Raw genomic sequence first — 16,000 nt, forward strand, 5'->3', positions numbered from 1 at the left:
CGAGCTGGTTCCGTTACACTCGTGCGAAAGTGCAGATAAGAAGCCTTTAGCTGATTGCAAGATTAGTCTGCCTTGGCAGTCCTAAATAGGCTATCACTTGGTCAGCCGCCGAAATATCTTCAATGGGAGAACCATGCCATTGTTCTTTCCCTGCTGTCCGTGACCCAGTCCGAATAGACCTGCGACCCACCAGCTGAGAAACACTGCTTTAACTCACACACTCACTTATGTCAGACCCCCTCCCCTCGCTTCTCTCTGAAATTTTCCCTGCTGCATGTGTGTGAGTGTGTGTGGTGCAAGTTGACGCGTCTGACAGGCAGTCGAGGAGGAAAGGAGATGCGCACACGCAGGTGAGATTCTCCGTCCGGTTGCATTTTTTTTCATACCATGGTATACCGCAACTCCATAAACACCGCAACTCCAAAAATTGTCTCGGTTACGTACGTTACCTCAGTTCCCTGAGACAAAGGGAACGAGACATTGCATTTATTAAAGCATATGGGGAGTGCCTTCTTACATGACCTAGTTGAAACCTCTCTACAATAGCGCCAATATTCTAATATTGGCTACGGTGTTTGAGCCCCGCCTGTTTTGGCGCGAAACTGTCCGCTATAAAAACAGGTGCACAAACACCATTTCCTCACAATTTCTGATTGAGAACAAGAGGGCATCGCTCGTACCTCAAGAACACTGAGTCTTGTAGTGTGGCTAGCGTTCGCAATGTCTCGTTCCCTTCATCTCAGGGAACCGAGGTTACGTACGTAACCAAGACTTTCCCTTACGACTCAGTAGACTTGACATTGCGATATGAGGAACAGAATCCCATCACACCGCACTACACGACATAACCTCCCAGAAAGGAAGCATGACGCCGCAGTCTTGTGGGACGGCAACCGACATGAGTATGCTGCAGTGAGTGACCCTCGTGTTGGGCCAGGAGGGGAGCACTCAGAATGAATATATAAACTATAGTCATATAGTATGAATTAACTCCTTCGCGAACCCAGTCGGGAAGGGTGTTTATTTATAATGTAAGTGCTTGTGACTTATGGTAAAGTACAATGGCCTGAGTGCAGGCGGTTGTGTACAAAGATGGGGAGCTCTTCCTTAAAGGGAGGAGCATAAGTATATATATTTGGCCAATGAATAGCAAGCGCTCTAAACTGAGAGGACTTGTGAAGAGAGAGACGTTACGTCTAGGTTGTAAAACCTTGCAAATGTGTTTTGAGAAGACCATCCTGCTGCAAAACATTTGTCTTGTAAGGACGTACCATTCGTCCATGCCCATAAGGAGGCCATGCCTCTAGTTGAGTGTGCTTTAACACCAATTGGGCAAGTCTTACCCTGCAACTCATAAGCCAGGGCAATTGCATTGACAATCCAGTGAGAAAGTCTTTGCTTGGAGACGGACATTCCTTTAGTGCATCCTCTATGGCATATAAACAGCTGGTCAGACAGCCTGAACTGGCATGTACGCTCAACGTATGCGTGTAGCGCCCGCACAGGGCATAACAAATGCAATGATTGTTCATCATCCAAATTAAATCGAGGAGGGAAGAAGGCCTGAAGGTGAACCACCGGCGCTCTGAAGGGCATGGTTAGGACTTTAGGTACATAGCCTTTTCTGGGTTTGACAGTGGCTTTTGAAAGACTAAGGCCAAACTCCAGACATAAATTGTTGTTGCTGCACGGGGGGGTTTGTTCCATCAGTGCAAGGCGGGCGCTGAAACGGCTGCTTCCGTTTGGGCCACGGCTTGCATGGCCTCACCGGTGGCTCAGCGGTGGCAGGTGCTTACCGTCCGGGCTGCAGGAACCATTCATCGAGGCGAAACTGTTCAGGTTCCTCTGGGGAGACCACTCAAGTTTAAGCTCTTTGACTGCCCTTGTAAGAATGCAGAGCATCTCCCTGTCAGTGGAATGTGCACGCTCCTCGCCCTCACTGGTGGAAGGGGCGGCAGCATCATCCACTGACCACTTGCCTGATGCAGCAAGAGACATGACATCATCATTATCATCCCCAGCATCAGAACCGCCGAATGAGATGAGGCCACGCACTCTTTCAGAGGGCCGGCGCTCATCTCGCACATAGCATATCGGAAAACATGCGCTTCGTGGTGATTAAGGGGCTCGCTGAGCGTGTGCTGGCACGAGGACTACCTCAAATTCATCCTGCTCGACCTCGCGGCCCCGCCATGCCTCCTCGTGTGAATCCTCGGGTATCACAGAAGAGGCAGGTGGGAGGGCGCGTGAGGCTGAACTATCCCTCAGAACGAAGGCGATTTGTGAGCAAAGCGTCTTGAGACTCATGTCCTTGCAGTGAGGACAGTCTGTCTCCATGAGAGCTGACTCTGCATGGGCGTGGCCTAGACAGTAAACGCAGCTCTCATGCTGATCTGACGGTGGGATGTGCCTCTCACACAAGGGACACTTACGGAATGACATCTTTAAAAAAAAGTGACTCTTTTAGATTTATAAATTTGTATATGTGTGTACATGTCATGAAGCGATGGTCCAAGCTTAGTTACACTGATATCATTAACTATTTTGAGTTGTGATGACAGCCAACAACAGTACAAGTTGAGCCTGAAATTAATTTTTACTCCCAAAAAAAAAAAAAAACCTTAAATGGTTGTTGTTCTCTGTCTGGATCGCTCCTTTTGGTAGTTTTTACAATGCGTCCCGAGACCAGAAACAAAAAACAGGCAATTAGAATCATCATGGCGTCTCCCAGTGGTTGCTCTGGCAAACTGTGGATAAATCAATCTAACAGACATCGAACTCAGTCAGGCTCAACACAACAAATCAATCTATACTAAAGCTGCACTGTCCTCTCCGTGGATGTACAGAACACTATGGATAAAATAACAACAGTAAAGCATGAATAACATGTATGTATTTGCTGGGATACTTTTAAAGGTAAGGTACACCCTATTTAAGCAGTCCTGAATTGTCATTTTTAATTACTGAAAACGCTAATATTGGCAATATTAAGATATCAATGCATATTGAATGGCATACGTTTACAAACACAAAACTGCTCGTATAGTTACTCAGTATCGGCTGTAATCCAAAACTAGGTACTTGTATCAGCCTTCAAAATTGGTACTGGTGCACCTCTAATTTTCTGTGGCATTTTCACCCTGATCACTGGTTAATTTCTGAATTTGCACAGCATCTTTTCCCATCCTTCCCCAACTCTTACACATGCTGTATACTTTTAACACAAGTGTCTGCTGTGGGTGTGAGAATTCTTCACAGGATGTGGGAAAAGGTTTGTGAAGGAGGAATGTATGATCTGCTTGTGAAATACCCAAAGGCTCAAACCCTGCAGGAAGCAAATTCCTAATCTGTAGATTTGCTGAGATCTTTTATCACCATCGTGCCCTTGAGCATAGCACTTGACCCCTGTTAAGTTGCTTTGGCATCACATTGTATAGGAAAGTATATGCTAAATGATGAATAGCCTAACTAACTAAGTAATAAATAACATGTCATACACATTCTGACAGAGTGATAAGCAGAAAAACAGAATAAGATTAATATATATATATATATATATATATATATATATATATATATATATATATATATATCACACACACACACACACACACACACACACACACACACACACATATAAACACACACAAAAAAGAGTTGATAGATCACAATTACTGTATCTGAACAACTGTCCACGTTTAAGCTGATTTTGGTGTTCAAATCCTTAAGGAATGTTTCCTTATCCTCATGCAGGATTTGAGTTGAACCATTAAGTCTTATGCAGCCATCCTGGACCAAAGACCATGGAGCATTGCTCTTGACCTCCACAGTATACTTAAAAGCTACTGTACACTAAAGATGTTGCGTAACTTCTGCATTCCATTGGGGGGTTGGGCTTTTCCGACACGCCTTAACCCTAACCTCCAAAAACACCAGATGTTTACATCCACTCCTTCAGTAAACAGATTGTGCCGTCTTGGACAAAAAAACAAAAAACAAAAACAAAAACAAAAAAGAAAGAAAGAAAAAAGAGAGACGATCTGTATCTCTAAATGCAAACGTGGTCACAAAACATGCTTGGTATCCTTGAGGCACTTTATTCTGCACGTCTGAGTTATGAACTTTCGAAACCAGATCCAGCAGCACATGTGGTGAACTGGAAAACCCCACGAGTGGGATCCAAGGGGTCTTTTACACAGGACGATTTTTGCGTTCTGACTGCAATTGTCGCGTCTCATTATTTTTTCAGCACATGAGCGTTGCGTTTAAAATAGTTAAACTTGTAAAACGCGTCTCAAAATCCCTGCGTTTAGTTTAATTCGGTTAAGCTCCTTTGAGAGGGGCCGTTCACACCGAACACGTTTTTGCGTCCGTCTGTGGTGTTTTTTTATGTAAACATGCGCTAGATGGACAGCTTTGACCGCGTCTCGCTGATTTTTAGGCGTCTCACGCAGGAGCTCTGCGTTTTTTAAACGCAGTTTCGAGTTAAAAAAGGAATCTAACTGTTCTCTCGAGACCCCTTTGTTCAGTTTCATTTCGTTGCGCTTCGTCTACATCCAATAACGCGTCCGGTATGAGGTGTAAACGGCTCCTAAAATATAAGGGCACTCTCGGAGATACGTGAGGCAGGTTTTTAAGTTATCTGCATGTTTTATTGGCAGCTTGTCTTGTTCAATATCAAGTGAACCCTATAATCAGAGATAAATTAATAGGTTATCACGTTCAAGCTCTCAGAACAAGAATTATGAATCATGCGCCGAGAACAAATTGTGTGTTTTCGCGCAAAACTCTTACGTTTGTTGAATCTGCACATTCAACTAGGTTTCACGGCTCAGGTTTTGCTGTGATATGAAAAATAAGCAGCTTTACATGACAAAAAGACAAGTTACAAAGGGAAATACAACTTTAGTTAGGTAGAGCATACCTCGTTTCGCGCGAAGACTCGTTTGGCAACTTTAATACCAGTAGCACACACTCTCGACAGCATATGCCGTCTCATCTCGTCTAATCTAGTCATCATAGTCTAAATAAGGCTGTTTGGAGATGCAGGCTTGACAGCGCGCAGCTTTCATCAACTGCTCTAATATGTTAATCAGGGAAGAGGAAGAAAAGAAAATGAAACGATATTGTCTCAAACCGAATATTATGAAGCATTTGACTGATCAAAGCGATATCTCGACCGCAGCCGCTGACGACTAGTTTCGAAGAAGATTCACTTTTGCACACCATATAACTAGAAAAAAGATATAATAGCTGTCCTGTCATAAAACAAGCGTACTGGCTCCTCTCTCTAAATCCTGCAACAGCTGATGATTGGCATATCAGCATCTGTTCTCTTGAATGACATGATTCAACGGTAAACGACGTTACTCAATACGATCACACAGTTAACGGTGCTTTAAGTGATTTTTATTTGTATTTATATGGAATGGTATGCAGAAAAGGTTCCTTCTTCCTGAAAGATGTTACTGAAATAACTGTCCTGAGATATCTCACCGGTCTCTGTGACAGCACTATACTGTGGTAAACAGCAAACAAAAACTGGGACCGAGGGCCGCGGACACATTCTTTGAATAGCCAAATGGAAGTCTTTGAGTTGTTTTCTGCCTGAAGAAAGCCAGAGGCTGAGTTCGAAATTGCATACTACCATACTACTCTTACTATTTCTACAATATGGCAGAAGTTGTATGAGTAATATGGATAGTATGCAATTTCGAACTAAGCCAGAGAGTATTTAGCAGAGACGAGCCACTTCTATTAAAATGAATGGGAGGAATTGGAACGGTCAACGGTTGTAGAAAGGAAGTCCCGCCTTGCAGGTAAAAAAGCCAATCACCTTTTAGATCAGACATCGCCTGCCAATCAACTCGAAAATGAGCATGCGCAATATTAATACAAGCCGGGAAAATTGCGTTTTGTAGCGTAATCTGAGGTAAACAAGCACAACGTATGATACAATTGTTGTCAGATTTTACTGCTGATTTGAAATATATTCTTTGATCGTAATCTTGACCAACCGTTTTGGAGATTTCGGTGTTTCCCCATTCAAGTAGATAGGTGATGCACTTTCATGACTGGAAATAGCCTCCCGAGAGCTTTCCAAAGATAGCCGACAGTGGACTGACTTGCTAGAGAGACTTTGAGAAAGCTGCCGAAGTAGGGTTGCCACCCGTCCTGTAAAATACGAGTTCATCCCTTATTTAAAGATGAAATGATGTGTCAATACGTCACGTATTTAAGCTGGTCCGATGGCGTCACAGCAAAATCTTTCAAGATCATTTATTTAACCTTGATATTCGTTAAAAATGTCAACAATTCCAGAGAGTGTCCCGTATTTTACAATTTCAAAAGTGGCAACCCTATGCTGAAGCCACAGTGTGTTTTTTAAAAGTAGTATGCAATTCAATACAGCTTCAGAATTTACATGTGAGGTATGACTGTGTGTAATTTATGTTGTAGAACAAAACGATCACGTATAAGTTATGTCTAACACAGACCTGATTTTACTCATAAGTTGAAACCCCATTATAAAAACCCAAAGGAAAATCCAGAGGGAGTTTTTGGATAACCTGAACAGCTCTATTCAGATTCATAACAGTTGTCAGCTGAGGGCGCTATTTTGCTGCTGTTGTGCTTGACAACTGTGAGTAGACGCACTGCTGCTCTACTGTTCGGTGACGTCAGGGACTGACGTGGGAGAAACTGGAACGCCCAACAGTCAACAGATGTAGAAAGGAAGTCAATCAACTCAAAAACCCACATGTGCAATACACCAGACCGGCAATACGTCATCCAGAGAAGGCTCTCATTTTACCGCATAGACGGCAAAAGCTTAAACACTTAATACATGTCATCAAGTGTTGTGTTAAACCGTGACAGGGGGGATGAGAAATCATAAGGCACATACAGAGTAAGGGAGATGCTGGATAGACAACAATGAAGTTCAGACAAATAGAACTAAACTTTCTCCTCAGGATTCCCACCCTTTAGAAAATACTGCAAACTCTTTCACAGAATACAGATACAATATGCATGATGGACAATGTATCAAAAATCATACTGCTTCAAGGACAAGTTCAGGACAGAATTAAATTTTCACTGCAGAGTGCACAAAAAAAATAAAATAAAATAATAATAATAATAATAATAATAATAATAATAAAACGAACACTGCATTTTGGAAGAGCACCATCAGATTCACATTTTTTTATTTTGAGCACTTTGCAGTGAAAATGTTATGTTTAGTTTTATTTTGGTATTCTGATATTCATTTCTGTTATGCCATTTGCATTGCTTTACCTGCGCAAGCCAGCCTGTAAACTATTTACTTCTAGGCATAAATTGTAACATATTTACTTAATACAATAGCTTCTTAGTTCCTATACCATGTCCCTTATCTACCTGCATCTACCTTAGAGCACTGCTCTCCCTGCACTCTCTGTAGATTCTGCTTCCATCTCCTGAAAACACAACAAATTAATTGTGATACAAGTCGTTTGAATTACCTGTCATCTAGCTTGGGGATGGCAATAACTCACTGTTATCATTTATAGTCTTTCAATAGGATCACATTGTAGTAAAATTATTATACTGTGGTCTGCAGTTCTGTTGACTAATTTCTCTCAAAACGAGATGTGATTTGTTTAAGGTTAAATCATTTGTGTTTTGGTTTGATATCACAATTGTGTTCAGGGTGCTGAACATCAAGTGGATTATTCAACACTTTATTTTGGATACTTTGGCAGGTGTGTCATATTGTTTCCATATCACCCAGCTCTACATGAAGCCCAAACAAAGGAATATATTTTGCATTAATTAGAATGTATTTAATAATAAATGCTTGTTTTTTATCACAAATCCACTGTCTTTACACTGATTAGTGTTTAACTGCCTTTATGTGATTTTTGGAGCTTCAAAGTTCTGGTCACCATTCACTTGCATTGTATGGACCTGCAGAGCTGAAATATTCTTCTAAAAATCTCTGTTTGCATTCAGCAGAAGAAAGAAAGTCAAACACATCAGCGATGACATGAGGGTGAGTAAATGATGAGAGAATTTTCATTTTGGGTGAAATATTACTTTAAACGTGTTATGTTATAGGCGTATAGGTCTATATGTATATTATTCATCATATAACACAGCCAACACACTTTGGTGATTTTTACCACTAGTAAATGCAATGGTGCTAAAATAAATAAATAAAAAAAAAAGAACAATCAACAAGAAGAGGTATCTTACGGCACACACACCCAGAGAGAGAGAGGAGAGAGAGAGACCTGTAACTGAGCACTACCCTGCTGCAGCGCTTCGGCTCACTCCAGAGGTCGATTTGCGCGCCTGCAGCTGCGGGAACCTCACATTGAGACCTCTCTTAATCACGCGATATTTGTCACGACTCCGTGTTTTCGCCATCAGCTGATTATTTTGGAAAGCAAAGAGCTCAGAAGAAATAGCATTTTTAGAAGAATAACCATCTTTTGAAATTGTACAAATCTATTTATAAAAACAACTATGGCAGAAACAGACCCCAAATCGGTTCAGGATCTGACAGCAGTGGTAAGTTTGAAATAAAAGTCAGCTATGTTTGTTTGCTAGGCTAGTCTAATGCTAAGCCTGTTTATCATCTCTTCTTGGACGGGCTTGACGCAGATATTAGCTTCGTTTTTCACTCTTTTAAATTATAATTAATAAGCATATTATTGAATTCCGTTATATAAGCCTATTTGTTTCCTACTATACTGAATGGCGCAAGGAAAAGACAAACTTAAATAACCTAGATTAAATTCAGCAGCCTTGCTCATCAAGACAAATCAGTGCATTTATTTCAATAAATTGGATTATTAAAACTGCATGTTCTCTCTAACAGGTGCAGACATTGTTGCAGCAGATGCAGGACAAGTTCCAGACCATGTCAGACCAGATCATCGGGAGAAATATCCTTCCCTCTAATCTAATCCATTAGTTATAGGATTAAGGAGCCTTTAGTGACCTCAGAGGTGACAGAGAAGTCACATTTACACTTAAAATCACAGCAAGATGTTTAGAGGTGCCTTTGTGAACTGAGGAGGTTATTTGTCATTTAGCAGATGGTTTATCTAAAAGACTCAGTGTTTTCATTCGCACTGGGGCTCAGGGGTATAATGGTGATAAGGGGTCTCAGCAACTCTTCCAAGGTTTAAGCCTTTAACCTTTGGGGGATTAACCCAGATTTTCACCACTAAATTACCACTATCACCGTCAACAGGGGAAACATCTCATCATCTTCCTAACTCATGAGCAGGCCAACACAGAGTTTGCAAACATACCCCACAGAACAGGAATGACCATAATTGACAAAGTTCACATATACTCTACAAAACTGATCATCAGCTATTTAATAATGATTTCAGCTACCAACAAGCCTATGGTACTCTCAACTCTTTAACACATTTTACTGTGTAAATTCATTAAAAAATCCATAGATGTCCCCCTAATATTAGTACTGAAAATGCAAAGTCTGCAAATTATGTCAGGGGTTGCTCTCAAGTCACTCCAACCTGCATTAAAATTGCAACATTTACCAGCCTAATTTCCAAACCACACCATTTCAAACATCCTACCATCACCCTGTGGCCAGATTCACAAATTTGTCTAAAAAAATTAAAAGGAGGACTGCAAGTTTAGAACAGTTTTAGCTTCAGAAACTACTAAGCAAATATTGCTGTAGCCAAGCACTTACCTTCAGAAAATGCATGCATAGGAATACATTATATAAACAAATCTTGATAAACTGGACGGAGGTACATCAAAGAGCATGAGTCACACACACACCCTGTGTTGTTTTCAGGTCTATCATAACTGCTCATTGCAAGCATATAACAAACACCTTTTTTTCCTCAATGTCTTTTTATGTGGGCTTTGAATGGTGGGCTATTACCTGTGCACAGCATTCCCATGTCTTCCTTAACAAGACTCACTTGATGAAATGAGCACACGTATTGATGATCTGGAGAAGAATATAGCAGACCTGATGACTCAGGCAGGAGTGGAAGAGATTGAAGGAGAGAACAAGGTCAAAGAGGGAGAGGCCTCCTAGTAGAGGTAACCTTATTTGGGTTTTCAATTACTTTAAAGGACTATGATTACAGCCAATTTTAAATGTTAATGCATTACATTCTGGAATATTATAGTAAAATGCAGTGCCCTGACCTAATGTTGTCTTTTACAGGATGCAGAGTAAAAACAAAACTATAGACACTCTTCAGGAGCAGCAAGATTTTCTTTATGGTGACTAACATGTTTTGATTGATGTGATGCTTTTTTATATTTAGAAGGAATTAAACTCAGTCCTTATACTATGACTGTATGCTACACTTTTTCCCTTTTCTGTAAAGGATTGCAAATAATTTTTAAACTTACGATAACACATCCAGCTGTAGAACAGAAACCTGCATTACTGTAATAACAGCACTACCCCAAGTGCCAACCTAACACTATTCAGTTCAAGTGAATTTTATGTTGAATTAAAAGTTGTTTCATAAACCTGTTTCCTCTGGTCTCTTTCCTGGGATAGCCCCTAATACAGCCTCTGTTTTAACACCACTATTTGCCACTGTCTCACCTGTTCATCTAGAAAAATGACAAACAAAGCTAGCATAATTTGATGTAATGTGAAATACACTCAAGCTAAGACTAACAGGGTAAATTCTTGGAAATCACTTTGTATAGTTATCGCAGACTTTGATCAGTGTGTAAACTAGGTAAGATGATGATCGACTTTGAAACTTTTATAACAGAAGTCTCATTAAACTATCAAAGGTCTAGTGCATGATGCAGAAGAAAATTTGATAAATCACCTGCTAAGTTCCTTAAAAAAGGAACTTAGCAGGTATTTTTTTATTTTTTTAAAATTGTGACAAAATACTTGTAACCTATATGTACACTGCCTGGCCAAAAAAAAAGCAGATACTTAAGAGCCTATGATTGGATCATTATTGCAGTGATTCATATGTTTCAGCTGGCAACAATCCTTTTAACCCCTAACTGATGCAGTGTGTAGCTTCTCATGTCGGAAGACGTATCCAGTGGTCGTGGAAAAGATGTTACTGTGTTTCAGAAGGGGCAAATTATTGGCCTGCATCAAACAAAACTTAGTAGATTGCTGAAATCACTGTAATTAGGTTAAGAACTGTCCAACACATTATTAAAACTTGGAAGGATAGTGGTGAACCTTCAGCTTCGTGGAAGAAATGTGGTCGGAAGAAAATCTTGAATTATCGTTGTCGGAGATCACTAAAACGTGACGTCTAAAAGTCACATCTTAAAAAATGGACAGTAGAACTCACGGCTATGTTTAATAGTGCAAGTAAAAGCATTTCCACCTACACAATGTGACGAGAACTTACAGGATTGGTACAAAACAGCTGTGTGGCCACAAGCAAGCCACTTGTTAGTGAGGCTAATAGGAAAAACAATTTAAATTTGCTAAGGGCATATAGATTTGACTGTGGAGCAATGGAAAAAGGTCATGTGGTCTGATAAGTCCAGATTTACCCTATTCCAAAGCGATGGGCACGTCAGGGTAAGAAGGGAAGCACATGAAGCGATGCACCTGACGTGCATAGTGCCCACTGTACAAGCCTCAGGAGGCAGTGTTATGATCTGGGGTTGCTTCAATTGGTCAGGTCTAGGCTCAGCAACATTATGCAGCAATAAAATGAAGTCAGCTGACTACCTGAATGTACTGAATGACCAGGTTATCCCATCAATGGATTTTTTTCATCCCTGACAGCACAGGCATATTCCAGGACGACAATGCCAAGATTAAGCAGGCTCAAATTGTGAAAGAGTGGTTCAGGGAGCATGAGGAATCATTTTCACACATGAATTGGCCACCACAGAGTCCTGACCTTAACCCCATTGAAAGTCTTTGGGATGTGCTGGAGAAGACTTTACGGAGTGGTTTGACTCTCCCGTCATCAATACAAGATCTCGGCCAAAAATTAATGCAACTCTGGACGGAAATAAATGTTTCATAAGGTTGTCAAAACAATGCCACAACGAATGTGTGCCATAATCAAAGCTAAAGGTGGTCCAATGAAATATTAGAGTACACAACTTTTTTTGGCATTAACCACTGGTAGCTTATATTGTTGGCTAAACGAAACGTGTTAAGAACATGCTTGGGTTGCATTTCACCCCAAAATGTTTTGCATAAAGAACATTTTAGAACCTTTGGATATTTTGCACTGTGAAATAATTTCCCTGACAATTAAGCACATTTTCCCTTTAATTCTCACTACTCTAAAGAAAAAAAAATCTCATGCTCGTTACTGTAATGTGAAAATATATACAGTTGAAGTCAGTTTACATACACTTAGGGTGAAGTCATTAAATCAAATTCTTTTAACCAATAATTTTTCCAACAACTGTTTACAGACAGATTGTTTCACTTTTAATTGACTATATCACAATTCCAGTGGGTCAGAAGTTTACATACACTAAGTTAACTGTGACTTTAAGCAGCTTGGAAAATTCCAGAAAATGATGTCAAGCCTTTAGACAATTAGCCAATTAGCTACTGATAGGAGGTGTACTGAATTGGAGGTGTACCTGTGGATGTATTTTAAGGCCTACCTTCAAACTCAGTGCCTCTTTGCTTGACATCATGGGAAAATCAAAAGACCTCAGAAAAAAATTGTGGACCTCCACAAGTCTGGTTCATCCCTGGGAGCAATTTCCAAACACCTGAAGGTACCACGTTCATCTGTACAAACAATAGTACCCAAGTATAAACACGATGGGACCACACAGCCATCATACCGCTCAGGGAGGAGACCCATTCTGTCTCCTGGAGATGAACGTAGTTTGGTGCAAAAAGTGCAAATCAATCCCAGAACAACAGCAAAGACCTTGTGAAGATGCTGGAGGAAACAGGTAGACAATTATCTATATCCACAGTAAAACAAATCCTATATCAACATAGCCTGAAAGGCTGCTCAACAAGGAAGAAGCCACTGCTCCAAAACCGGCATAAAAAAGCCATACTACAGTTTGCAAGTGCACACGGGGACAAATATCTTACTTTTAGGAGAAATGTCCTCTGGTCTGATGAAACAAAAATTGAACTGTTTGGCCATAATGACCCTTGTTATGTTTGGAGGAAAAAGGGTGAGGCTTGCAAGCCGAAGAACACCATCCCAACCGTGAAGCATGGGGATGGCGGCATCATGTTGTGGGGGTGCTTTGCTGCAGGAGGGACTGGTGCACTTCACAAAATAGATGGCATCATGAGGAAGGAAAATTATGTGGATATATTGAAGCAAAATCTCAAGACATCAGCCAGGAAGTGAAAGCTTGGTCACAAATGGGTCTTCCAAATGGACAATGTCCCCAAGCATACCTCCAAATTTGTGGCAAAATGGCTTAAGGACAACAAAGACAAAGTATTGGAGTGGCCATCACAAAGCCCTGACCTCAGTCCGATAGAACATTTGTGGGCAGAACTGAAAAAGCATGTGCTAGCAAGGAGGCCTACAAACCTGACTCAGTTACACCAGTTCTGTCTGGAGGAATGGGCCAAAATTCCAGCAACTTATTGTGAGAAACTTGTGGAAGACTACCCAAAACGTTTGGCCTAAGTTAAACAATTTAAAGGCAATGCTACCAAATACTAACAAAGTGTATGTAAACTTCTGACCCACTGGGAATGTAATGAAAGAAATAAAAGCTGAAATAAATAATTCTCTCTACTATTATTCTGACATTTCACATTCTTAAAATAAAGTAGTGATCCTAACTGACATAACATGGAATGTTTTCTACGATTAAATGTCAGAAATTGTAAAAAAACTGAGTTTAAATGTATTTGGCTAAGGTGTATGTAAACTTCTGACTTCAAATGTACTTATGTATGTATATATATATATATATATTTATATACACACACAATACCGGTCAAAAGTTTTGAAACACTTACTCATTCTTTATTATATATATATATATATATATATATATATATATATTATTATTATTATTATTATTATTATTATTTTTATTTTTTCTTCACATTTTAGAATAATAGTAAAGTCATCAAAACTATGGAATAACATAAATGGAACTATGGGAATTATGTTGTGACTAAACAAAATCCAAAATAAATCAAAACTGTGTTATATTTTAGCATCTTCAAGGTAGTCACACTTTGCCTAGAATTTGCAGACATGTACTCTTAACATTTTCTCAACCAACTTCTTGAGGTATCACCCTGGGATGCTTTTTAAACAGTTTTGAAGGAGTTCCCATCTATTTTGGGCACTTATTGGCTGCTTTTCTTTATTATAATATTTTATAAGTCATCAATTTCAAAACCTTTTTTTTTAATTAAATTTTAGTTTTATAATGAAATAAATTAATATGGTGGAACAATTATATTTTTGTCTACAAAACTAATTTCAAACATTTAAGCATACACCTTCAAATCAAAAGATTTTTAAGATCATGGGAAACATTTCAGTCAAGTGTTTCAAAACTTTTGACTGGTAGTGTGTGTACATATATATACACACACACACACACACACACACACACACACACACACACACACATATATATATATATATATATATATATAAAATTGAAATTGTTAAGTATTAATACATCAGGTAGTATTTGTTGTGCTGCCTTTGTGTTTTTGATTTAGGCTTTAAAAACCCTGCGTCCGAAAGGAATTTCATTACTGTATTGAACTAAAGAGCATGAGATTTTTTCTTTTGATGAGGTGAAGATAATTATTCACAAGATTCACCCACATACTGAAGCTTTTCAGGTGCTTTACATGAAAAATTATAAAGATTTGCAGTTTATGAACATATATTGAAAGTTCTTAAAATAATTTAGAATATCCTAATTTGATAAAACAACATAAAAATAAAAAATGTAAACATAAAGGTGCCTACAATATCATCACACAACATATGGCTAAACAATTTAGTCAACAGTTTCAATGAAAATTTAGTTTTGAATATAAAATGTTAGGGTGAATTGGGGGATAAACAAACCACAATTAGAACACAAAGTCAACTTCGGTCATGATGACAGCCCAAGCAAACTTATCCCTTAGGGTTTTGTTGTAAATTTTATCGAGTAGCACCTCCAAGTTCTTACACCTAGAAACAGAAGACAATTGAGTTAAAAAACACTGTTTAAGAGAGTTTGGATATGAAATGTGTTAATCTTTCGTTTTGCACAAATATGTCATCGACTAGTGTGTTTGAGTATGACTTCACCAGGCCACATTGATGCGTGGATCAAGGTAGTTAAGTTTGGAGGTTCTCAGGGCGATCTGTCCGTTCTCCTCTTTGTCCGTAGCCTGAACCTCCATCCTCAGCAGCTGTTCTTCACATCTTTACACCACTTTCTTCTTCCTCTCCACCAAACTGGACAACAGAAACACATGCTTCAACATGTGTTCTAAATCATGTTCACATTTCTGCATGAGGATTCCAAGGGCTGGAGGCACAAATAAATGGCCCTTTGTAGGAAGCCCTGGAATGATATACTGATGTGAGCAGCTTGTTGTCTGAGCTCCCTTTGGCTTCTTTCTTGGCCTGCTTCAGCTCTTTCTTAGCCTGCGCCAGCTGCTCCTTTCTACCATCATTCTAAAGGAGCAAAAGAAGAAAGAAATACCTTAAATATCTCAACACCGAAACCCAATAAAAAATGATTCAATTCATTAGATTCAAGCCCTTGTTTCAATGTATTTAAATGTTTTATTTAGACTATTATTTCGACTTTTATCTCCATACCTTTGTCTGCAGATTAGCCATGGATTATTTGAAGGTCTTTGGCGGTGCCCGCTGATGGTTACATAGAATTGCAACTGTACAGTTTGCCCTGTTGTAAGAGAGCAACTTTTACACCATATTATCGGTCACTGTAGAAAGAATGACACATAAAAACATGCATACACAGAGGGAGACAGAGAAGAGATGGAGGTAGAGAAAAAAGTGAGTAGTGAAGA

General features: G+C 39.5%; 1 protein-coding gene and 1 pseudogene across 1 annotated transcript; one reads left to right on the top strand and one right to left on the bottom strand.

Annotated features, from left to right (window-relative positions):
• The first annotated feature begins 8,377 nt into the window (after positions 1-8,377).
• Positions 8,378-10,521, top strand: hsbp1b (heat shock factor binding protein 1b). Its single transcript, XM_051724107.1, has 4 exons — positions 8,378-8,556; positions 8,867-8,933; positions 9,957-10,080; positions 10,208-10,521. The coding sequence occupies exons 1-3, from the start codon at positions 8,512-8,514 to the stop codon at positions 10,073-10,075; spliced, it is 231 nt and encodes a 76-aa protein (XP_051580067.1). The 5' UTR covers positions 8,378-8,511; the 3' UTR covers positions 10,076-10,080; positions 10,208-10,521.
• Positions 10,522-15,036: 4,515 nt separating this feature from the next.
• Positions 15,037-16,000, bottom strand: part of LOC127455917 (DNA topoisomerase 1-like) — a 33,313-nt pseudogene continuing 32,349 nt past the window's right edge.

Source organism: Myxocyprinus asiaticus, chromosome 18, assembly GCF_019703515.2.
Source record: "Myxocyprinus asiaticus isolate MX2 ecotype Aquarium Trade chromosome 18, UBuf_Myxa_2, whole genome shotgun sequence".
NCBI lineage: Eukaryota > Metazoa > Chordata > Actinopteri > Cypriniformes > Catostomidae > Myxocyprinus > Myxocyprinus asiaticus.

What these genes read in the sequence shown, in the direction of transcription:
- hsbp1b (XM_051724107.1), top strand. Translation starts at nt 8,512, where the DNA reads ATGGCAGAAACAGACCCCAAATCGGTTCAGGATCTGACAGCAGTG. An exon ending in TTCAGGATCTGACAGCAGTG is followed by an intron (nt 8,557 to 8,866) that starts GTAAGTTTGAAA and finishes TCTCTCTAACAG; the next exon opens with GTGCAGACATTGTTGCAGCA. An exon ending in AGACCAGATCATCGGGAGAA is followed by an intron (nt 8,934 to 9,956) that starts ATATCCTTCCCT and finishes AACAAGACTCAC; the next exon opens with TTGATGAAATGAGCACACGT.